Source organism: Schistocerca gregaria, chromosome 4 (assembly GCF_023897955.1).
Source record: "Schistocerca gregaria isolate iqSchGreg1 chromosome 4, iqSchGreg1.2, whole genome shotgun sequence".
Taxonomy (NCBI): domain Eukaryota; kingdom Metazoa; phylum Arthropoda; class Insecta; order Orthoptera; family Acrididae; genus Schistocerca; species Schistocerca gregaria.
Genome location: NC_064923.1, coordinates 605298105 through 605322575, shown reverse-complemented (window position 1 = coordinate 605322575; position 24471 = coordinate 605298105). Strand labels below are relative to the sequence as shown.

Below are 24471 nucleotides of genomic sequence, written 5' to 3'. Positions count from 1 at the left end.
AATGAACGTTTCCTTTTTTTTTAATTAAGTGAAAACCAGAAGCAACCAGTAAGTTTTCAACAATACACAAAACATACAGACACGTGTTTAACAAGGAGAACGGAAGCAAACAAAAGTGGTGCAAGAAGTGTGTAATGCTACACGCTAAAGAGAAATTAGACCAAAAACTATCAGTGTGAAGCGCAAGAATGTGCATGTATACATGCAAAGTTCCCAGATGTAAGAGGAAATTAGACAGACATGCTGTAAGCAAAAATGAGGTTCAATATCTTTTTGAACGTACGTTGCTAGACTTCGAAGCAAAACAAAATTATAAAGCTGTATCGTTCCATATCATTGTCGATGTTTTAAATGAATAAAATGAACCGCGAGGAATGAAACAAGCATTTTCAGTAGTTCTATAGACCGCTTTGAAGTACTCTTAATAGTTTAAAACAGCTCGGAAGCTAGGACGATGTCTAGGGAGGCCCAGAACTCACTCTCAGCAAGCAGTTCACTTCTTGCTCTCACAAAGACACATGTTATGCAACTTAAAAGGAAAAGACCAGACGTAAATATCAATGGCCATACACTAAGTGAAACACTCTTGTCTAAAATTCCTTGGGGCCCAGCTGCTGGATAACAAGCTGAAATGTAAATTCTTTGTGCTTCATAAGTGGATGCCAGACCGGAACTTGAGCACATAACCTTGTATTGCGCGGTCGATATCGACCAGGAGAACTTCTGTGAAATTTGGAAAGTAGGAGACACGAATTAGCAGAAGTAAAGCTACGAGTCGTGTCTGCAAAGCTCCGTTGGTAAGAGCGTTCCCGAAAATGTTTCGAGTTCGAGTCTCGGTAAGGCACACAGTGCTAACCTGCCAGAACGTTCCATAACAGCGCACATTCCACTGCAGGGGGAATGATACTATCTAGAAGATAAAACTGGAATCAAATCGTAGATAAACAACCAACTTTTGCCCTTAGAAGTATCTCTCATTGTGTTGGCCTAAAGACAAGCATGTTGATTTATTTTTCACGTTTTAACCCCCCTGTTCTCTTTTGGAACCATATTCAGGAGCAGTATACTCGAAGTAAATGACGTATTTATTAAGCAGTAGCGATGAGTAACAATACTGTGTAAAGTAGATAACCGCATATTGTACCACGTGATTTTTTCTGCGATCTTGGAATTCTTATATCACTTACTTCCCAATATATTTATTGTTTCTGTAGTGGACAATAACAAATTCTGTTTCAGCTGAACTGAAATCCAAGAAGCAAAAATGATTTGCAAGTAAAACTTTTCCTCCTCGTCCTGATACAAAGTGGGGTCTGTCATGCGGTACACTCTAGGTGTGACATCCTATTGTCGCCGTATCAGAATTACAGGAATTATTAACAAGCCTTTGGTGGTAGTGCTAATATTAATTAATTTTGTTGATATAAATTAACTGGTGATTATATGAGAGTTTCGGGGTTGCATGAGGGGTACCAAGTAGACAGTAACGACAAGCTGGTATAGACGTACTGCCTCTAAGTTTTGCTGATCGCAGTAACAATGAATTCAGAATTTTCGCCAAGATGACGTTTCCCGTTGTTAAGAGCGCCCTCCGTGCCGTTTGAACGGTGCATAGAAGTGGTGACACAGACGTAGTTCTACCCGTTAGAGGCCAGTGTTTGACAACCCAAATCAAGTAAGCAACTTGTCCAAAACTATGCAAATGGACCTGTTGAACTGGCTATGAGAAGTAAAGCCTTTTGCTCAGTCGGACGTATGCTTTGAAACCTGAAGTATTGGATAAACCCCACAGTAAGAGCTCTGTCTCACTGAATCCATTTTTTTCTGCCGTCGAGGCGCGCTTCCGAGCCTGGTACAGTCTCAGAGCACATGGTCCTACTTTCAAGTGCCATGTGTTGACGTTGTAGCTGAGTGCTAGAGGCACCAAAACGACCCATAATAGATCGTCAGCCGAAGAAACAGTTAACAATCTCGTTGCTACACAGTTACAACAATTACATCATCCAGAATTACGATGGCAACTCGTAATTACGATTGACGCCCCCATGCCGCCACTGAGGTAATCTCCCACGTGCTATTGCCACGTGCCATCATTACTGTCTTTCTCGTTCGTCCTAAATTACGTGCTCTCTTTCTTTATTTGTGTCCTCTGATCAGTTATGTGGGTAGTTTTGTTTGACTGACGGAGCGTTGTCCACTGGTCAAGTAGTAACTTTCCAATATCCAGCCTTTTTCTACCTATTCCAGAGTCTTTTTATGCTGTTCAGTCCATAGGTTCGTTCAATACTAGGTCAGTAATTTAGTGAAGTAGGAAGTGCTCTACTTGACGGCTAAACTTCAAGTAAGCAAGCGCGAGTTCTTCAAGATTTAGTTGGCAGTCAGTGTTGGTTGTTGTCGATGATTCGGAAGCAAGAGTTTATAGCAATGGTTATACTGGAAGAGGTGAAAGAAGAGACTGAAATTGTAAGGAAGAGAATGGAAAAGTGAGCACGAAAATTAACTCGCATCAAATGTGCTTCTGAAAGAACTCGCAAATAAAATCTAGTGTAGACAAGCGGGACTTGCAGAAAGTAAACTTCAGGCAGTGTTGTACATTCTTGCTGCTAGGTATAGTTTAAGGATCCTGACACATCAGTTTCGACTAGAGACGTCAAGTAATCTCCTTTTCCTGGAACTGCGGTATCCCCATCGTTTTTTTTCAAAAACAGTGGACGTTTCACTTTCCAGCAGCCTTCCTTCTCCACGTAAAGAGAAACTGAATCGTTGTATCGTCACTTCAGCGAACCATGATTCTGCTCCACAATAAACAGATGAATGAAGAGAAAGACGTGATGGCTGGGTGTTGTGTGATGTCCTTAGGTTAGTTAGGGTTAAGCAGTTCTAAGTTCTAGGGGACTGATGATCATAGATGTTAATCCCATAGTGCTCAGAGCCACTTGAACCATTTTTTTGAAGAGAGAAAGCGGAACGACTGCAGATGATAATGTTGTTGTTATGGCCTTCAGTCCTGAGACTGGTTTGATGCAGCTCTCCATGCTACCCTATCCTGTGCAAGTTTCTTCATCTCCCAGTACTTACTGCAACCTACATCCTTCTGAATCTGCTTAGTATATTCATCTCTTGGTCTCCCTCTACGATTTTTACCCTCCCCGCTGCCCTCCAATGCTAAATTTGTGATCCCTTCATGCCTCAGAACATGTCCTACCAACCGGTCCCTTCTTCTTGTCAAGTTGTGCCCCAAACTCCTCTTCTCCCCAATTCTATTCAATACCTCCTTATTAGTTATGTGATATACCCATCTAATCTTCAGCATTCTTCTGTAGCACCACATTTCGAAAGTGCTATTTTCTTCTTGTCCAAACTATTTATTGTCCATGTTTCACTTCCATACATGGCTACACTCCATACAAATACTTTCAGAAACGCCTTCCTGACACTTAAATCTATACTTGATGTTAACAAATTTCTATTCTTCAGAAACGCTTTCCTTGCCATTGCCAGTCAACATTTAATGTCTTCCCTACTTCGACCATTATCAGTTATTTTGCTCCCCAAATACCAAAACTCCTTTTCTAATTTAAGTGTATCATTTCCTAATCTTATTCCCTCAGCATCACTCGACTTAATTCGACTACATTCCATTATCCTCGTTTTGCTTTTATTGATGTCCATCTTATATCCTTCTTTCACGACACTGTCCATTCCGTTCAACGGCTGCTGTCTCTGACAGAATTACAATGTCATCGGCGAACGTCTAAGTTTTTATTTCTTCTCCATGGATTTTAATACCTACTCCGAATTTTTCTTTTGTTTCCTTTTCTGCTTGCTCAATATACAGATTGAATAACATCGGAGAGAGGCTACAACCCTGTCTCACTCCCTTCCCAACCACTGCTTCCCTTTCGTGCCCCTCCACTCTGATAACGGCCATCTGGTTTCTGTACAAATTATAAATAGTCTTTCGCTCCCTGTATTTTACCTCTGTTACCTTTAGAATTTGAAAGAGAGTATTCCAGTCAACATTGTCAAAAGCTTTCTCTAAGTCTACAAATGCTAGAAACGTAGGTTTGCCTTTTCTTAATCTATTTTCTAAGATAAGTCGTGAGGTCAGTATTGCCTCACGTGTTCCAACATTTCTACGGAATCCATACTGATCGTCCCCGAGGTCGGCTTCTACCAGTTTTTCCATTCGTCTGTAAAGAATTCGTGTTAGTATTTTGTAGCTGTGTCTTATTAAACTGATAGTTCGGTAATTTTCACATCTGTCAACACCTGCTTTCTTTGGGATTGGAATTATTATATTCTTCTTTAAGTCTGAGGGTATTTTACCTGTCTCATACATCTTGCTCACCAGATGGTAGAGTTTTGTCAGGACTGGCTCTCCCAAGGCCGTCAGTAGTTCTAATGGAATGTTGTCTACTCCCGGGGCTTTTTTTCGACTCAGGTCTTTCAGTGCTCTGTCAAACTCTTCACGCAGTATCGAATCTCCCATTTCATCTTCACCTACATTCTCTTCCATTTACATAATATTGTCCTCAAGTACATCGCCCTTGTATAGACCCTCTATACACTCCTTCCACCTTTCTGCTTTCCCTTCTTTGCTGAGAACAGATGATAATATGCGCCACAAAACAGACAGTATTTACATATACCCAGTGGCGCGCCAGTGGAAAGTGAGCTGGAATGGGGAAAGCTCCTCGACCAGCTACTATTCAGTTTACTGGATCGGGCTGTCTAAACGGTTTTAATGTCCAGCTTTGCTAAATAATATTGTTCAGACACATCTAGTTACCAAATTACTCGTCACTTGAGTAAGTTATTGACCTAGTGTGAAGTGTGCTTAATTGTTTATACATTTCAGAGAGTTTAGGTCAGTATACATATTTAATTGAGGCTGTGGTCGACTCTTTGTCAAGGAGATTTGTGCTACTCTCTTTCCTTCTTAAGCTATCATTGTGATTGTGAAGACAATGTCGAATCACGCCTGTTGTTGCAGAACGAACTCCATGCTTTAGGATCGGTCACGGCAGGGTTTAGGACGTTGGGTGCTCGTTTCCATGTCACTTAGCTGGGAACGCGTTTTCACCTTTTTACTAATCATGTACTCTGGTTCAAAAGTCTTCAAAAGTTCCCATCTCATTAAGAGTGAGGCTGAAAATCCCAAAGAGCACTAAGGAAGTTAGCAACGTACGTCATTAGTCACTATCGCTCCAAATTACCTTGGTTCAAATGGCTCTGAGCACTATGGGACTTAACATCTGAGGTCATCAGTCCCTTAAAACTTAGAACTACTTAAACCTAACTAACCTAAGGACATCACACACATCCATGCCCGAGTTAGGATTCGAATCTGCATCCGTAGCGGTCGTTCGGTTCCAGACTGTAGCGCCTAGAACCTCTCGGCCAAAGCAAATTACCTCATTAACAACACTCAACGATTAGAAGTTCTTGTTATGTGGTTGGAAAGTAGCGAAGTTCAGTGCCAAAACGGGCGACAAGTAGTTATGTACTATACTTAATGATGCAGCTAGTTAAGCAGTCAGAAAAAAACAAACATTATTCACACCCAGAGATAAGCAGATTGGTCGCTTTGTAGCGCTGTAGGTGGTGTGTACTTGTACCAGACACGTGACCCTCCATCCTCATCACACTGAAGCGATTTGTGTGTGTGTGTGTGTGTGTGTGTGTGTGTGTGTGTGTGTGTGTGTGTCAGCCTGTTGTACGGAAACAGTGCAGTAAGATGTGGAGGCGTCAGGGAGTTACAGTGACCTCATTATTAATGGAGTTTCCTGGTTTCCAACGTATCGACAAGGAATGGTGCACCACTGGTAACCATGTAACAAAGTTAAAAAAATCGCAGCCATAAAAGGATCCTATGCAACAGGGACCGAGACGCTTCTCAGCACTTGTCAGTGCCATTAGTTTTCAAACCTGACAGGAATTGCTATCAGTGAGTGCACGTACATCTCAAACAGTTACCGAGAGGATACTTCAAAACGAATTCCATTCGGTGGTTATTTGTAATCGGGGTCCTCGAAAAGACCATTACTCAAAGCGGCAAATGGATATGAGCGTTTGGCGTCATTGGACGGGAGGCCCCTTGCGGGGCAAGTCCGGCCGCCTTGGTGCAGGTCTTATTACATTCGACGCCACACTGGGCGATGGTGAAGACAACACAACACCCAGTCCCTGAGCGGAGAAAATCTCCGACCCAGCCGGGAATCGAATCCAGGTCCGTAGAACGGCAATGCGTCACACTCACTACTCAGCTATCGGGACAGCCTACAGCGGCAAATAAAGCTGCTTGTCTTCAGTGGGCGAAACTACACAGAAACTGGACACTCTCCGACTGGAAGCATATAATGTGGCACTTTACGTGACGATTTTCTCTGTTTCATGTTGCAAGGCGTCGAATGCACTGCCCATTGAGGTGTTTCATACGCAATGTGTAGGGGGCACGTTGAGGAATGAGATGGCTATGCGATGTTTCGGCTTTATTTCACGAATAAAAACTTGAGCCCAGTTATTCAAGGTCACTCTTGGTGATCAGGTGTTGTCCTTCCCTCTATACATTCACGATGAGTATTCTGTGGACACTGCAGGCTGACAAGAGGCATGTTCACGTGACTGCGAGCATAATACAGTGGCTCGACGAAGACTCAAGGGGCATTATTGCCTCTAAATCGTCCGATATTTCTTCCATAGAAAATCTACATCTACATCCTTACTCCGCAAGCCACCTGACGGTGTGTGGTGGAGGGTAACTTGAGTATCTCTATCGGTTCTACCATCTATTCCAGTTTCGTATTGTTCGTGGGAAGAAGGATTGTCGGTATGCCTCTGTGTGGGCTTTAATCTCTCTGATTTTGTCCTCATAGTCTCTTCGCGATATATACGTAGCAGGGAGCAATATACTGCTTGACTCCTCGGTGAAGGTATGTTCTCGAAACTTCAAACAAAGCCAGTAGCGAGCTACTGAGCGTCTCTTCTGCAGGGTCTTCCACTGGAGTTTATCTATCATCTCCGTAACGCTTTCGCGATTACTAAATGATCCTATAACGAAGCGCGCTGCTCTCCGTTGGATCTTCTCTATCTCTTCTATCAACTCTATCTGCTACGGATCCCACACTGCTGAGCAGTATTCAAGCAGTGGGTGAACAAGCGTACTGTAACCTACTTCCTTAGGATTTTTCCAATGAATCTCAGTCTGGCATCTGCTTTACCGACGATCAACTTTATACACTCCTGGAAATGGAAAAAAGAACACATTGACACCGGTGTGTCAGACCCACCATTCTTGCTCCGCACACTGCGAGAGGGCTGTACAAGCAATGATCACACGCACGGCACAGCGGACACACCAGGAACCGTGGTGTTGGCCGTCGAATGGCGCTAGCTGCGCAGCATTTGTGCACCGCCGCCGTCAGTGTCAGCCAGTTTGCCGTGGCATACGGAGCTCCATCGCAGTCTTTAACACTGGTAGCATGCCGCGACAGCGTGGACGTGAACCGTATGTGCAGTTGACGGACTTTGAGCGAGGGCGTATAGTGGGCATGCGGGAGGCCGGGTGGACGTACCGCCGAATTGCTCAACACGTGGGGCGTGAGGTCTCCACAGTACATCGATGTTGTCGCCAGTGATCGGCGGAAGGTGCACGTGCTCGTCGACCTGGTACCGGACCGCAGCGACGCACGGATGCACGCCAAGACCGTAGGATCCTACGCAGTGCCGTAGGGGACCGCACCGCCACTTCCCAGCAAATTAGGCACACTGTTGCTCCTGGGGTATCGGCGAGGACCATTCGCAACCGTCTCCATGAAGCTGGGCTACGGTCCCGCACACCGTTAGGCCGTCTTCCTCTCACGCCCCAACATCGTGCAGCCCGCCTCCAGTGGTGTCGCAACAGGCGTGAATGGAGGGACGAATGGAGACGTGTCGTCTTCAGCGATGAGAGTCGCTTCTGCCTTGGTGCCAATGATGGTCGTATGCGTGTTTGGCGCCGTGCAGGTGAGCGCCACAATCAGGACTGCATACGACCGAGGCACACAGGGCCAACACCCGGCATCATGGTGTGGCGAGCGATCTCCTACACTGGCCGTACACCTCTGGTGATCGTCGAGGGGACACTGAATAGTGCACGGTACATCCAAACCGTCATCGAACCCATCGTTCTACCATTCCTAGACCGGCAAGGGAATTTGCTGTTCCAACAGGACAATGCACGTCCGCATGTATCCTGTGCCACCCAACGTGCTCTAGAAGGTGTAAGTCAACTACCCTGGCCAGCAAGATCTCCGGATCTGTCCCCCATTGAGCTTGTTTGGGACTGGATGAAGCGTCGTCTCACGCGGTCTGCACGTCCAGCACGAACGCTGGTCCAACTCAGGGGCCAGGTGGAAATGGCATGGCAAGCCGTTCCACAGGACTACATCCAGCATCTCTACGATCGTCTCCATGGGAGAATAGCAGCCTGCATTGCTGCGAAAGGTGGATATACACTGTACTAGTGCCGACATTGTGCATGCTCTGTTGCCTGTGTCTCTGTGCGTGTGGTTCTGTCAGTGTGATCATGTGATGTATCTGACCCCAGGAATGTGTCAATAAAGTTTCCCCTTCCTGGGACAATGAATTCACGGTGTTCTTATTTCAATTTCCAGGAGTGTATGATCATTCCATTTTAAATCACTCCTAATGCGAACTCCCAGATAATTTATGGAATTAACTGCTTCCAGTTGCTGACCTGCTATTTTGTAGATAAATGATAAGCGATCTTTCTTTCTATGTATTCGCAGCACATTACACTTGTCTACATTGAGATTCAATTGCCATCCCCTGCACCATGCGTCAATTCGCTGCAGATCCTCCTGCATTTCAGTACAATTTTCCATTGTTACAACCTCTCGATATACCACAGCATCATCCGCAAAAAGCCTCAGTGAACTTCCGCTGTCATCCACAAGGTCATTTATGTATATTGTGAATAGTGACGGTTCTATGACACTCCCCTGCGGCACACCTGAAATCACTCTTACTTCGGAAGACTTCTCTCCATTGAGAATGACATGCTGCATTCTTTTATCTAGGAACTCCTCAATCCAATCACACAATTGGTCTGATAGTCCATATGCTCTTACTTTGTTCATTAAACGACTGTGGGGAACTGTATCGAACGCCTTGCGGAAGTCAAGAAACACGGCATCTACCTGTGAACCCGTGTCTATGGCCCTCTGAGTCTCGTGGACGAATAGCGCGAACTAGGTTTCATACAATCGTCTTTTTCGAAACCCATGCTGATTCGTACAGAGTAGATTTCTAGTTTCCAGAAAAGTCATTATACTCGAACATAATACGTGTTCCAAAACCTCTACAACTGATCGACGTCATAGATACAGGTCTATAGTTCTGCACATCTATTCGACGTCCCTTCTTGACAACGGGGATGACCGGTGCCCTTTTCCAATCCTTTGGAACGCTACGCTCTTCTAGAGACCTACGGTACACCGCTGCAAGAAGAAGGACAAGTTCCTTCGCGTACTGTGTGTCAAATAGAACTGGTATCCCATCAGGTCCAGCGGCCTTTCCTCTTTTGAGCGATTTTAATTGTTTCTCTATCCCACTGTCGTCTATTTCGATATCTACCATTTTGTCATCTGTGCGACAGTCTTCGTCTGTGAAACAGCTTTGGAAAAAGACATTTAGTATTTCGGCCTTTAGTCTGTCATCCTCTGTTTCAGAACCATTTTGGTCACAGAGTGTCTGGACATTTTGTTTTAATCCACCTTCCGCTTTGACATAAGACCAGAATTTCGTAGGGTTTTCTGCCAAATCAGTACATAGAACTTTACTTTCTAATTCATTGAACGCCTCTCGCATAGCCCTCCTCACACTACATTTCGCTTCGCGTAATTTTTGTTTGTCTGCAAGGCTTTGGCTATCTTTATGTTTGCTGTGAAGTTCACTTTGCTTCCGCTGCAATTTTCTAACTCGGTTGTTGTACCACGGTGGCTCTTTTCCATCTCTTACGATCTTGATTGGCACTTACCGATCCAACGCATATTGTCCGATGGTTTTGAACTTTGTCCACTGATCCTCAACACTATCTGCACTTGAGACAAAACTTTTGTGTTGAGCCGTCAGGTACTCTGAAATCTGCTTTTTGTCACTTTTGCTGAACAGAAAAATCTTCCTACCTTTTTTAATATTTCTATTTACGGCTGAAAACATCGGTGCAGTAACCGCTTTATGATCGCTGATTCCCTGTTCTGCGCTAACTGAATATCTGGGTCTATTTGGAAAAGCAGGTGAAATGTAACAGTCACAATTCCTGAAGTTCGGTAGTAATCTTGTAGAAGTGGCTTTATCTCGATACATCGCGTCTGAAGAAACCTGCGGACTCTCCTCCTGAAGGAATCGAGGTGATTATAAAGTCCACAGGCGGTGTTACACGATGTTTTCCTCGCGTCTCCTGCTGTACTTATAACTGTGTGGTGTACGAGGTGAGACCGACCTGTGATCTGGACGCAGCGGCGCAGGTAGAGGTAGACGAGCTGCGGGCAGTTGCGCACGATGACGCGCAGGCCCGAGTCCTCGACGGCCTGGCAGTCGGTGAGGTCGAGGTACTGCAGCAGCAGTCGGCGCGGCGGCTCCGGGCCAGGCGTCACGCCGATGCACGACACGCGGCAGCAGCCTGCGGGCACAGCTGACGCTCAGTACTACATCCTCTAACTGAACTATGTTGCGCTGGTTCTACAGCGCCTGATTTAATTTACTTTTCTTTCATGAACTATACATGCAGGTTGAAGAAAAATTCGCGCTCTCTCAACTTTGCAGCGTGATTCTTCACAAACTAGAAATACAAAAATGTCTCACAAAATTTCGTCCTGCACATGTTTTTGGCAGACTCGATTGAAAGTTTGCAAAGTAATTTTTCAGAGCTAGATCAGAAATGTAAGGACTATGGTATGAAGATTAGCATGTCCAAAACGAAAGTAATGTCAGTGGGAAAGAGATATAAACGGATTGATTGCCAAACAGGAGGAACAAAGTTAGAACAGGTGGACGGTTTCAGGTACTTATGTTGCATATTCTTACAGGATGGCTTCCAGAGATTTGTTTCAAAGCCTTTCAGCCCATTGTCGGGCCAAGTCCAATGTCTCTCTCTTCTCAAGCCATAGTTCGTCAAGGGTACACCTTGTGGGGCAGATAGAACACTGTAGAAGGTGTTCCATATCCTGAACTTCACGACAGTCGCATTTATTGCCTCCTTCGTCCTTGAAGCCCCATTTGACTAGGTTTGCTTTAACTGGTTCTGATGCGGTTCAGTGTTCTCCAAATCTTCGAGCTTGATGTACTGCCGCTGGGTATTTCTCGTGAGGCAGGGTAGTCCTTCGGAGGCTCGTTCAATTCACTAGTGAGAAATCTCTTGCGGGATTTAAGTCTGCTACGTCCACATGAAGAACCATGCAGCGAGTGGCGCTCGTCGAAAATCTGTTTAAATTTTTCTGTATGTTCGTGCGCAATTCTTCGGGATTCAGGAGATGAGAACACAGATGCTTTGTATATTTTCCCAAGTGGAGTGGGTTTCACGCATCCTGTTGTTAGCCTGCATGTTTCATTAAGGACTGTAGTGACTTTTTTTGGCATGTGTGGATCGAGACCATACAGGGCATGCATATTCTGCAGTGGAGACGCAAAGTGCTTGATCAGTTGTTCGTAATGCAGTCGGACTAGCTCCCCATTTACTGTTCGTCAGTTTTCTTAAAATATTGTTCCTGGCAGCAACTTTTTGGCAGGTTTTTTCACAGTGATATCTGTACGTCAGTGATCTATCCAGCGCGACACCGAGGTATGTTGGTTTGTCCGTATGGTCCAGTTTGCTGCCATTCCAGGTGACGTTCAGCTTCCCGTTTGCCTCTTTTGTACGGAGGTGGAAAGCACTAACCTGTGGCTTAGATGGATCTGGTTTGAGGGAGTTCTCTTTATAGTATTCAGACATTACGTGAAGCGAGCTTTCTAATTTCCCTTCTACTTCCTCGAAGCTACTTCCTTGCGCCGTAATGACCAGATCATTGACATACAAGAAATGGGTAGTACGTTCCGGTGTTGCTTGATCATTGGTGTACAGGTTAAATAGTAGGAGGGGGGGGGGGGCAGCACACTGCCCTGGGCGAGACCGTTCTTTTGTCGACGCCATCGGCTTTTTTTCCCGTCCAGCAGTACATAGAACTGTGAAAGAACATAGTGAAAGAACTGGAAGCGAGTTGTAGCAAAGCTAATGCAGTGAGCGCTCAGCTACGACCTACTCTCTTCTGCAAGAAGGAAGTCAGTACCATGACTAAGTTGTCTGTGCACCGTTCAATCTTTCGACCAACTTTGTTGTATGGGAGCGAAAGCTGGTTGGATTCAAGTTACCTTATCAGTAAGGTTGAATTTACGGAAATGAAAGCAGCTAGGATGATTGCAGTTACTAGTAGATGGGAACAATGGCAGCAGGGTGTCCACAATGAGGAAACCAAAGAAAAACAGGGAATGAACTCTACAGATGTAGCAGTCAGGGCGAACAGGCTTAGATGGTGGGGTCATGTTACACGCGTGGGAGAAGCAAGGTTACCCAAGAGACTCATGAGTTCAGCAATAAAGGGTAGCAGGAGTCGGGGTAGACCAAGGAGAAGGTACCTGGATTCGGTTAAGAATAATTTTGAAGTAATAGGCTTAACATTAGAAGGGGCACCAATGTTAGCACTGAATAAGGGATCATGGAGGAATTTTATAAGGGGGACTATGCTCCAGGCTGAACGCTGAAAGGCATAATGAGTCTTAAATGATGATGATGATGATGATGACATGTTTCTGGCAGTAAATGGACGATCTGAGGCGCCTTGTTACGGTCTGTGCGGCTTCCACCGTCGGAGATTCGAGTCCTCCCTCGGACATGGGTGTGTGTGTTCCCATAACGTAAGTTAGTTCAGGTTAGATTAAGTAGTGTGTAGGCTTAGGGACCGATGACCTCAGCAGTTTTGTCCCTTAAGACCTTACCACAAATTTCCAATAAATGGACCATAAAGATTGGCAATCTGGCAACACTGTAATTACCATGTACCGTAACTACCTCTGTCGGGAGACAGCTGATGTGCTGTGTTGTAGGTGCAGTGGGTAGCGTTTTGGGTTATCGTGTAGGAGGTCGAGGATTCGATTCTGAATCGAGGCTTATTCGTTTATATTTGCTAAAAGTAGTCTGCGTGGTACCGTATCTGGCGTCTTAATCGTCTTACAGCAATTACAGTGGGTCTTCCGCAAAACATTTGAAGTTACAGTCTACGAACAAAGAAATGGAAGTGCAGACGTTTTCATTGGTAAGTTTTTTTAATAAACCTTTTGTACGTCGTGGGCACCACTGCATCTACTAGATTCCAAACATGTTTTCTATGTACCGTCCCCCAACGGTCCTATTGATTAATACCATCTATTATTGTCGCCACGGTCAGGTTCATTACTTTTCATTAGGCCTCACGTTATCAGCAGGAGTAGCATCGTGCTTCGCAAATAATTTCGATGAGACCATTAGGGGAGAGTACAGACGAAACAGGTTTCGAATCTAGTAGATGCAGCGGCGAGAAACTTTTTGTGCCCACGACGAGCAAAAGACTTCTTTAAAAGCTGACCAATGAAAACAATTGTACTTACATTTCTGTGTTCGTAGTACGTAACTGAAATTTTTTTGTGGAAGACCCGCTGTAACTGCTGTTTGACGATTAAGACTCCAGATACCGTACCGCGCAAACTACTTTTTGCAAATAAAAACAAATAAGCCTCGACCCAGAATCGAACTCTCGACTTCCTGCATGCTAAACCAAAACGCTATCCACTCTGCCAACTGCACAGCACTACTGGACGTCCTAACAGAGTAAGTTACCTACATGTGACTGCAGTGTTGCCAGATTGCCAATCTGGAACGTCAGTTTACTGTCCGAACTATGCGAAGGGCGAATAAAATTTTGTCCTGAGCACATTTCGGGCAGTAAACTGACGTTCCAGATACATACACTGACGTTCATCACTTGGACTCCGTTGGACAGGAGAGAACCGGAAGTTTTCATTACTACGTTACCACTGTCATTATCCCTTCTATGACCGCTAGAGTGCTCATGGCAACACATTGCTAGGTCTGATTAGTTGCGTGTGAGAACACTTATCATGCAACATGTTTTCCGTGTTTTTCAGTTCGAGGAAGGATTTAGCAGTTTCAGTGCAGAGTAATTGTAAAAGAGGCAGTTTACGTTCCCCTTCCACCAAGAACCCTGGCCAATCTATCGAAACATATCACAGCTCTGGTGAAATCTGTAACGATAGCGAAAATTCTTCGTGTATGGGACGAGTTCAGATTCGATTTAGACGTTGTCGTGCAGCAAAAGGGGACACATCGATAACTTGTCGACTTGAAAACTTCTTGTTTCCGACTTTAAAAGGTTATTTATATCCACTGCCAGAGATGGTGTTGCCAAGCGTTTCTTCATTTTGATTCGTCAGACTGAACTACAGAGCGATACAAAAATGAGGCATTTCACGGTAGCAAGGACTGAACTCGCTACCGTCCAATGGTTTCCAGTGTCTTTTTTTTCCAGTTTCTACATGCAACACGTTTGGCAACACCGCCTCTGGCTGCTTCGATTTGTGTGCCCAATGACATAACTGGCTAACTTCAATGCCAGCTAAATCGGAAACGGTGAAACGCACCTAATTTTTTTTTCTTAACAATTATTTCTCATCACAACCGGCGCTGCAAGACCCTTACTAGCTTTTCATACTGTTTCTGATCATCACATATGTATGTATGTACTCTGCAGTTCAACTTATACTGGGTAGCGGACGGTGCTTCCTGTTCCACTACCAGCCGCCCCCACTTCCCTGTTGCCCTCCTCATTCACAATTGGTGCGAACGGCAACGACCATTTTATTTAAATAATTATCCAGGATATTAATTTGTGTAACCTGCACCAGTTGCCGAAGACTTTCCGTATAAACATATCTTATGATAACGATGATTCTATGATTTCTTCTGTTTAATGAAAATAATAAGTGCAAAACCAATAAGACAACAAAAATAAAAGTGATTACAACAAAAATAAAAGAACAGTAATGTCGTATGTTACAGTCATGTCCCAGTTATGAAAAGTGACAGGTCACCCATATGAGTGCTAAAAGAAATCCGTTAAACATCGGTTACACGACAAATCAGTCAAATCTAAAGGCAGTAAATTCAACTTAATTCCTAGGAATTACTACTACAAACAACTTAGATTGGAAAGGACACATAGAAAATTTTGTAGGGAAAGCGAACCAAAGACAACGTTTTATTGACATAACAGAATATGCAACAGATCTACTAAAGAGACTGCCTAAACTACACTTGTCGGTCCTCTTTTTGAGTACTGCTGTGCAGTGTGGGATCCTTACCAGATAGGGTTAACGGAGTGCATCAAGAAAGTTCAAAGAACAGTGGTGCCTTTTGTAGTATCGAGAAATGGGGGAGAGTGTGTCACGGACATTATACAACATTTGGGGTGGACACCAATAAAACAAAAGCGTTTCTCTTTGTGGCGGGATCTTCTCACGAAATTTCAATCACCAACTTGCTCCTCCAAATGCGAAAGCTTTCTGTTGTCGCCTACCTAGATAGGAATAAAAGAGCTCGCATGGGAAGATATAGCTGTTCGTTTCTTCCACGCACTGTTCGAGAGTGGAGTAACAGAGAAGTATTGTGAAGATGATTCGATGAACCTTCTGTCAGCTACTTAAGTGTGATTTGCAGAGTATCCACGTAGATGTAGATGAAGGGTACAAGTATCTATACCGCACCAGTTCAAAAGTCAGTTCTAAAATAAAACTCTACCACACACAAATACATCGGTAAAATCTGATTCATGGCACCATCTACAACGCCTGAATAGGATTTTTATTTTATAAATAAAGTCAAATGGTTTTACGGGACTCGGTAGAGTTTGAACTGCCGTGTCCCATCTCGGTTGCCTGCTGTTAAGTTTTATGATACAAATTATATCTGTACCCAAGGGTAATAGTGTGTCAAATACAACGACAGACAGCCATACAAACGATGGAAGGAAAGTGCGAACAATATATTAGGTAACTGTATTGTATTAAATGTTTGTGTATGTATCAGTATTAGCTCGTTGGGTGTAATTGAGAAGTAGTCGTGGCGGGGTGTATGAAACCAATTACAAGAGTGACGACGCCCCCTCCTCCCCGCCGACCACCACAAAAAAGTTCGATTTCACAGTAATGACCATTTCGTGAGATGTGTCTGGCAGAAAGGAATGTAATACATGACTCTTCCTTCACAGTACGCCCTCGGAATTTTAACGATAAGTCTACGTAGCGCATAGCAACTCTCCTGTAGCGTCAACCACTGGACTATGGCATTCCGTGAGGCTCTCGTGCTTATATTATACTGTTATATTATATTATACTGCTTATATTATACTTATATTATACTGTGACGAAACGCACAGTTCTTCTTTAGCCTTACGAGTTATCGGTCCAAGAGCGACGAGCTGCATTTAAGAGTCAGCCCAATGAGTGTTTTATTGCCTCTTTCTTTTGTGCTTGAATTGTCCTGTCAGTTTTTCTACAAATGAAGCAGCGTGTGTGTATTACAGATTTGGTCCTAGGTAGAACCTGCCGAAATCGGAGTTAGGCTTGTTTACCTCTCTCTCACGCACTGCTGTCTTCTACGACTGTCCCCTTCAAATATACAAACTGTCGCGACTAATAACTGCATTTTAGGGAACTTAGAAAATTTCAAAAGGGAAGTTCAACATGAATGTCGAAGTTTATGCATAACAGACATAAGAAATCCTTTGTAGAAACGGTTGTGCTGAGAAATAGTGGAGATATTGGCAGTTAAAAAAGTTACTGAGAAAAATAAATAGTTTCTCATTCCTCTCCTTTTATTTCCTTGGCTAAACAGATGCATTTTTCCAGTTTAAATGTAATTTATTGCCGGCCGGGGTGGCCGAGCGGTTCTAGGCGCTACAGTCTGGAACCGCGCGACCGCTACGGTCGCAGGTTCGAATCCTGCCTCGGGCATCGATGTGTGTGATGTCCTTAGGTTAGTTAGGTTTAAGTAATTCTAAGTCCTAGGGGACTGATGACCACAGCAGTTGAGTCCCATAGAGCTCAGAGCCATTTGAACCATTTTTTTGTAATCTATTTCGAATCCACAAGGCTTCGTCTTCAGGCGGAAATCCCTGAACATTCGCAACATACATCTTCTGATGTAGACCGTGAATAGCCTCTGTAACCATCCATGTATCCCAAAGTACTAACATACCTGAAATAACAGATTAGGAAATGAATAAAATGATTTATTTTCCTCGTTGAAATTATGACAAAATCCACGAGTGTCTAAAACGAAATGACTGATTTGGTAATAAGGGCAATCAATCACTAAAATAATATTTTTTTAGTTCATTACTGGTTGGTTGCAGAGAAAATCATGATCAGATATTTTCAGTTACACAATGCTATATACGTGGTGGGGGGGGGGGGGGTGTCATTGTGATACAGAGGACCATACAAACACAAAGTGATTTCGTGATGATGTTACATACTGTCAGAGATAATGGAGAAGCGTAAATACATCAATTTGAGGTAAAGGACCCTGGTCCGGGAACGATAGAGTCGAAAGTTATAAGCGAAAATCATTCTGATACCTCTGAGAGTGGAATACATGTACCGATTGTGCTAATATTGTAGGATAGACAACTTACAGAGGTGGTGGTATGGACTAAAACAAGAAAAAAATGTCTAGTAAACATAGGCTTCAAAACGCATACCTTAAGAGACGTGAGCACTTGTTCATCCTCGTTACTGTAGAGTACATCTCTTCTACTGCAAACCCTTTAGTTTCCATATTTTTGGCGGAGGTAATATAGACCAAAACGAGAAAAAAGTGTCTGGTGAATATCGATTCTAAAATGAGTACCTTAAGAGCTATGGGAAATGATTCAGTAGAATCTTGGCAACAACATTACCGGTACGTGTATTCCACTGTCAGTGGTATCCGGACGATTTTCTCTTATAACTTCCGACTCTAGTTTCCAGACCAGAAACCCTTACCTCAGATTGACACATTCCTTAAAGTCGTCACGGAATCACCGTGTAACGTACGAGGGCCATTCGGAAAGTAAGGTCTGATCAGTAGCGTAATGAAAACTACAGTGAAAATAAAAATATAGATTATTTGCTACAGTTTGCTACAGCTTCCAGCTACTTCTCTAGGTAATCGGCGCTCCGACTTAGATACCTCTCGTGGCGTTGTACCAACTTTCCAATACCCTCGTCAAAGATGGTATCCGCATGTACTTTCCCCTACTTCTCTACGCTGGTCTGCAGCTCGTTGTCTGTCCCAAAATGTTGTCTTCATAGCCGGTAGTTCATATGAGCAGAGAAGAACACCAGAGGGAGGCAAGCCTGGACTGTATTGTGGGTGATCAAGCACTTCCCATCGAAATCACTGCAGGTGCGTCCCATTGCCCCTGCAGTGTGCTGCCGACAATATTATCGTGAAGAAAGAAGTGCATGACAGGTACGTTATGTGGGATTGCATAAAATCACGCAAAACCTCGCGTCGTGTACACATTGTTGGCATGAGACCCTATTGTTCTATGAACCTTGACGTGCTTACTATGTGCTCAGAATTGAAAATAGTGATATTACGCGATCGATAGGCATACTAGAGACACTGTCCAACACACCTGTGCAAAGCTTCATCGTGTTTTCACTGTCGTTTCCATTTCGCGACCTGTCCGACCTTACAGCCCTCGTACTGTCGAGTATTAGTATCATTTGCGCTGTTTCCCTCATATGTCTATCTTTTAGATCAATTCAGCCTACGTACATTCTACGCTGTCTCATCAGTGGACCTTCAGCAAACAACAATGTCGCCGTCAACCTTCGGATTTTCTTTTTTCCTGGCTCTATCCCATATCTTCACGGGGTCGGAATGTTAACTATAGGGTCTGGCGTTGTTAATGGTAATGGATGGCTGGATAGGCTCGTGCACAAGTGTGCGAGTTTTCTAAACATTTATGAATCGTGTAACTAAGGCTTGAAGTGGGTACCAGCCCGGTATTCCCCTAGTCGGATGTGGTAACCGTCTAAAACCTGGCAGCCTTTGTCGTCAATCCAACGAGCGGATTCGATCTGGGAATGTCATTCAGTTAAATGCAACCAGGTGAGACGTCAGAGTTTTTGCTCTCTCAAAACGTTAAGTTATTTAGATTTTAATAACAGTTAATTCAGTACTGATTGCTCATTAATATATGTATATTTGTTCTTAAGCTTACTGTTAATGGTTTCACTTTTATTTACATATTATCCACAAGCCACGAAAAGATCGTAAAGTCAGGCTGCAGTTGCATTTTTGTTTATGTTTTGGCGCAGTAACCTTAGAGAACCCCGTTTAATTGTTCTGTTTTTCTTTTCCAGCATTTTAAATGCTGTATGTCTATTCATCACTGAGTTTATTTGTCTGGAAAGTTGCGTAAATTTTAAGTTGTTTCATTCAGAAGTATTTACATTAAAAGTCACATTATATTGTGAATAAGATAATTTGCAGACAGTACAATTAAGGTGATACTCGTTTTAAGAGCAAATAATGAAATTTTTACATTATATCCTACATCTTAAGCTCTTACATGTAGGACTATTTCTTGCAACTCGTAAATAACGAAATTTCGTGTAGTGTAAAGTGTGTTAAGAGATTTTATTATATTGTTTGGGGTATAATCTGTGTTGGAACGCGTGATAAGTGTGGATGGTGCCGTAGGATGGTCAGACAGGGAATTGTATATGTAAATTGTGGGCTGGAATTTCACTGGGGTGACTAGTGGGGAACTGTATGGGGAACTCAGTGACTATCTCTCATCGAACTGTAGGCTCTGCAAACAAGACAAGAGAATCGCTGAGCGGGAGGCAAAGAACTGTGTCCTTCAGGCTGAATTAGATCACGTGAACTCTGAAATAGACAGGTTAAAGGGGGAAAAAGATCGTGGAACCGGGTAAAAGTAACAAGCAATGGGCGAAAGGGGAACAACCCTTCAACATGTTCATCTATACTTAAGCTTACAGTATCAAATAAATTCGACTTGTTACCTGAAGCTAGGAGGGGAAGAGTATCATCGTGCTGTAGGTCACAGTGGAGTGCAGCAGAATACTAGCAAAGGAACTAAGTGTAGGTCAGTAAAAAAAAAAAAAAAAGTGCAAAGATTTTGACAAAGAGGATAGGGTGGTTGTTGTAGTAGGTGGAGCAGGGAACAGCCTGGCTAAGCACAGTAATGACGGTACTAGGGGTGACCTGGATGAAACAGCACTAGTAATTACCCAAAGAAATGTGAGGTAGGTGGAGTCGGGGAAAATGTTTTTGTAGTGATCGGCACATAGAACCATATGCTTGTGAATTAATACTGAAAAAATTCGTTTTTAACTGATGGTAAAAATGATCTGGAAACAGTATTTGGATCCTGCAATTTCATCTCCATAATTAACTTTCCAATATGGGTGGATAAAGACAGTAGGATGCCAGCTGATACTGTTTTCTTTGGTGAAGCTCAAAGCAAGAAAATAAGTCTTTACCCAGTAACATATGTTCTCTCTGATCATGATACACAGAATAAATAAGATACTCCTCGGTGTAAATCAGTTAGAATAATTAATGACTGAAGGATACATATTTTTAAAATAGTTTAAAATACATGACCTGGGGCGAACCTCATAATGAACCAAATGCTACTATAAAATTTAATCTTGTCCATGATAAATTTATCTCATTATTTGAAATTAGCTTTCTGCATACCCTAAAAATTTCTCAGGGTCACTAGAAGGTTAAAGTATCTTGTGAGTAGAAAAGGAAAATGTATCTGTTGACAAGAACAAGTAATGTTCCTGCTGTAGTTATGTATCAGAAAACCTACTCAAAATTAATATCTACATCTACATCTACACCCATACTCCGCAAGCCACCTGTCGGTGTGTGGCGGAGGGTACCCTGAGTACCTCTATCGGTTCTCCCTTCTATTCCAGTCTCGTATTGTACGTGGAAAGAAGGATTGTCGATATGCTTCTGTGTTGGCTCTAATCTCTCTGATTTTATCCTCATGGTCTCTTCGCGATATATACGTAGGAGGGAGCAATATACTGCTTGACTCCTCGGTGAAGGTAAGTTCTCGAAACTTTAACAAAAGCCCGTACCGAGCTACTGAGCGTCTCTCCTGCAGAGTCTTCCACTGGAGTTTATCTACCATCTCTGTAACGCTTTCGCGATTACTAAATGATCCTGTAACGAAGCGCGCTGCTCTCCGTTGGATCTTCTCTATCTCTTCTATCAACCCTATCTGGTGCGGATCCCACACTGCTGAGCAGTATTCAAGCAGTGGGCGAACAAGCGTACTGTAACCTACTTCCTTTGTTGTCGGATTGCATTTCCTTAGGATTCTTCCAATGAATCTCAGTCTGGCATCTGCTTTACCGACGATCAACTTTATAAGAAACGTATAAAAAAATCAAGGAACATACACTCGATATCAGAAATCAGTAAGCCGTAAGGCTACGTGGAAGGTAGTGAAATGAGAAACAGGACAACCAGCCACAGAACGGGAAAACATGAGTATTGAACTGAATGAAGAGACCATATAAGTGATGAATCACAAGCATCAAATACACTTAATAATCATTTCTTAAATGTTGTTAAGGATAGGGGCAAACAGTTCACGAGAAATATCACAGTTGTGTGTTGAAAAAGCAACTCTCATAAAATTCAGTCATATGAATATCACCAACTGCTCACTGTAAATTAAGAAAATTTTATATTCTCTCAAAAATAAAAGCTCATCTGGATTTGACAGTCTTTTCAATACAGCGCCAAGGATATGTTCCCATATAATATACTCTGATTCATCTAAAATATGCAATGCATCACTACTCAAGTCATTTTTCCAGAGGGACTGAAATATGCCATTGTTAAACCCCTTCTTAAGAAAGATGAATGGATAGATGCCAACAACTATCGACCTGTTTCACTACCGACATCATTTTCCAAGATTTTTGGGAAGGTATATTCTAGAATAGTATCTCACCTCAGCGACAATAATATCCACAGCAAATCACAGTTTGCATTTTAGAAGAGTTGCTCTACTGAGAATGCCACTTACGTGTTCACTCACCAAATTAAACAACAAAACAGTGCCGGCTAGTATTTTCTGCAACCTATCTCAGACATTTGACTGTGTGAATCACAATATTCTCCCGTATAAACTGAAGTTTTATAGGACTGACAGCGTAGCTATCCAACAGGTAATGTCATATATATAACCAAAGGAATGCAGAAAGTTGCACTTATTCGACCTATGTAGTTGAGGGACGTTATTCTGACTGGGACCAAGTCACATATGGGGTTCACCAAGCCTTTCAATCTTAGGTCTATTATTGTTCCTCAACTATGTAAACGATTTTCCTTGTAATGTACAGAAAGCAGAATCATTTCTTTTTGTAGATGACGCTAGTATTGTAATCAGTCCAAGCATGCATACCGCAACAAAATAAATGCGGAACATTATTGTTAACTGGCTTTATGTAAATAGACTCGGATTTAATTTTTTTTTTTAAGTTAAAATATATTGATTTCCGTACAGGCAGAAGTACTGCACCAATGATAAGCGTAATACATGGTAAAGCAATAATAAATGTGGTGGAAATTTTAAAATTCTTAGGTGGACATATTTTTGATCAGAATTTAAACTGGAAAAAGCATATTTTGGAACTCCTAAACGACTTAGTTCAGAGACATTTGCACTGAGAATAATTGAAAATCTTGACGAGTAACAAATTAATAATTTGACATATTTTGTGCATTTTCAGTCAATTTCATCATATGAGGTAACTCATCTGTAAGAAAGAAAGTCTTCATTGCTCAAATTCGTTCTGTACGAATAATATTCAAACTTCACCCAAGATCATTTTGTAGATATCTGTTTTAAGGCGCTAAGCATTTTCACTATGCTTCACATATATTTACTCCCTCATTAAGTTTGCTGTAAATAATTACAGTACGACAAGAGAAAATAACAATCATTGCTCCACGTTCATGTCGTCTTCAGCTCAGAAAGGGGCTTACAACGCAGCAACCAAAATTTTTGATCGCTTAACCAGCGATTTAAAGTGGCTGACAGTCAGCAAAGTAAAATCTGAAACTAAACTGAAAAAACTTCTCTTTGGCAACACATATTCGGGCAGAAAAGTTTCTGTAGTGAAAGATGGTGGGTAGGAATTATTAACTCACATCTGTATATTTAATAATAATATTGAAATAAACTTTGTGTAGGATCAGCACGGAGGTATATTTACAAAATAACTGCGATGCGATTTAATGACTCATTCCACATCATCCTGTTTATCATACAAATGATCAAGGGAACGTGAAACTAACTCTGATTCGTGCCTCTCCGAGTGCGGGAGGCATCTTGCTAACAGGTCATTAACCTCCTGATTTTCCTTAGAAAATTACAATATACAGGGAGACATCCCGTTGGCAGTTCGGCCTGCGTGCACTCAGGAATACACAGAAGCGTCTTTTCATTTGGTTGTTATTAGTTTCATGCGAATTTAAGTATCAAGACAATCATGATTCCTAAGATGGTTTCATGATGCAAGGCCGATTACAGATAAGACCGTCAGCGGAACGAAACTTCAATGAGTCGGGAGATTCTCGTCCAGCGGTAACTATGAGATTGCCACCTGCCTTCTGCGAAATAATAAGCCTTTACGACACCGAAGCAATTACAGAAGCTTTATGGTGGCCGTTTCGATAAAAACAAGTCTTGCTTGTAAGGAGGGAGTCTCACATACAAGGAACGTTCGCACACGTAACTGCAGAAGACTGCGAGTGCATGCAGATCCACAGCATCAGTAAATGGCATTCTGTTATATGTGGCTGGGAATGGACAATCAGTAGGTTATATGAGCCGTTGAAGATCAGCTACTGCGGCTTCCCACGGCTGAGGAAACCCTCGCCAGAGACCAGTGTCGCTATCTGGACTCCCATCGATGCTCCAGGTTCAGTATGTAGCCCTCAGTGGTAGGCAATGTCGGAAACCACCCTACAGACAGATAGCGAAGGTCCGGATATACGCAATAGGTAATCCTGTATGTAAATGGCGCCAAGACTTTTTAAGTGATGAAACCCAGAATATTGTATTGGAGGGCGAGTGTTCATCAGAGGTATGGATATCGTGTGAGGAGACCCCAGAGAAGTGTTACAGGACCGCTCTTATTTTCTATATACGTAATCACTCTGACAGATAGGGCCAGCAGTAATCTTTGATTGTTTTCTGAAGATAGCATAGTGTCCTTATCAGTGTCATCTATATTTGACTGTAGGAGAGTATAAAGGTGGCTTGG

The 24471-nt window shown here is 42.9% G+C and overlaps 1 protein-coding gene across 1 annotated transcript in view; it reads right to left on the bottom strand.

Moving 5' to 3' along the window:
- LOC126267829 (F-box/LRR-repeat protein 7-like) overlaps nucleotides 1-24471 on the bottom strand; it is a gene marked incomplete at its 5' end in the record, with an annotated part of 219077 nt that overhangs the window by 6032 nt on the left and 188574 nt on the right. Inside the window, one exon of the mRNA XM_049973132.1 lies at nucleotides 10508-10687. Within this exon, the coding sequence (XP_049829089.1) occupies nucleotides 10508-10687 (180 nt within the window). The remainder of the gene's footprint in view (nucleotides 1-10507; nucleotides 10688-24471) is intronic.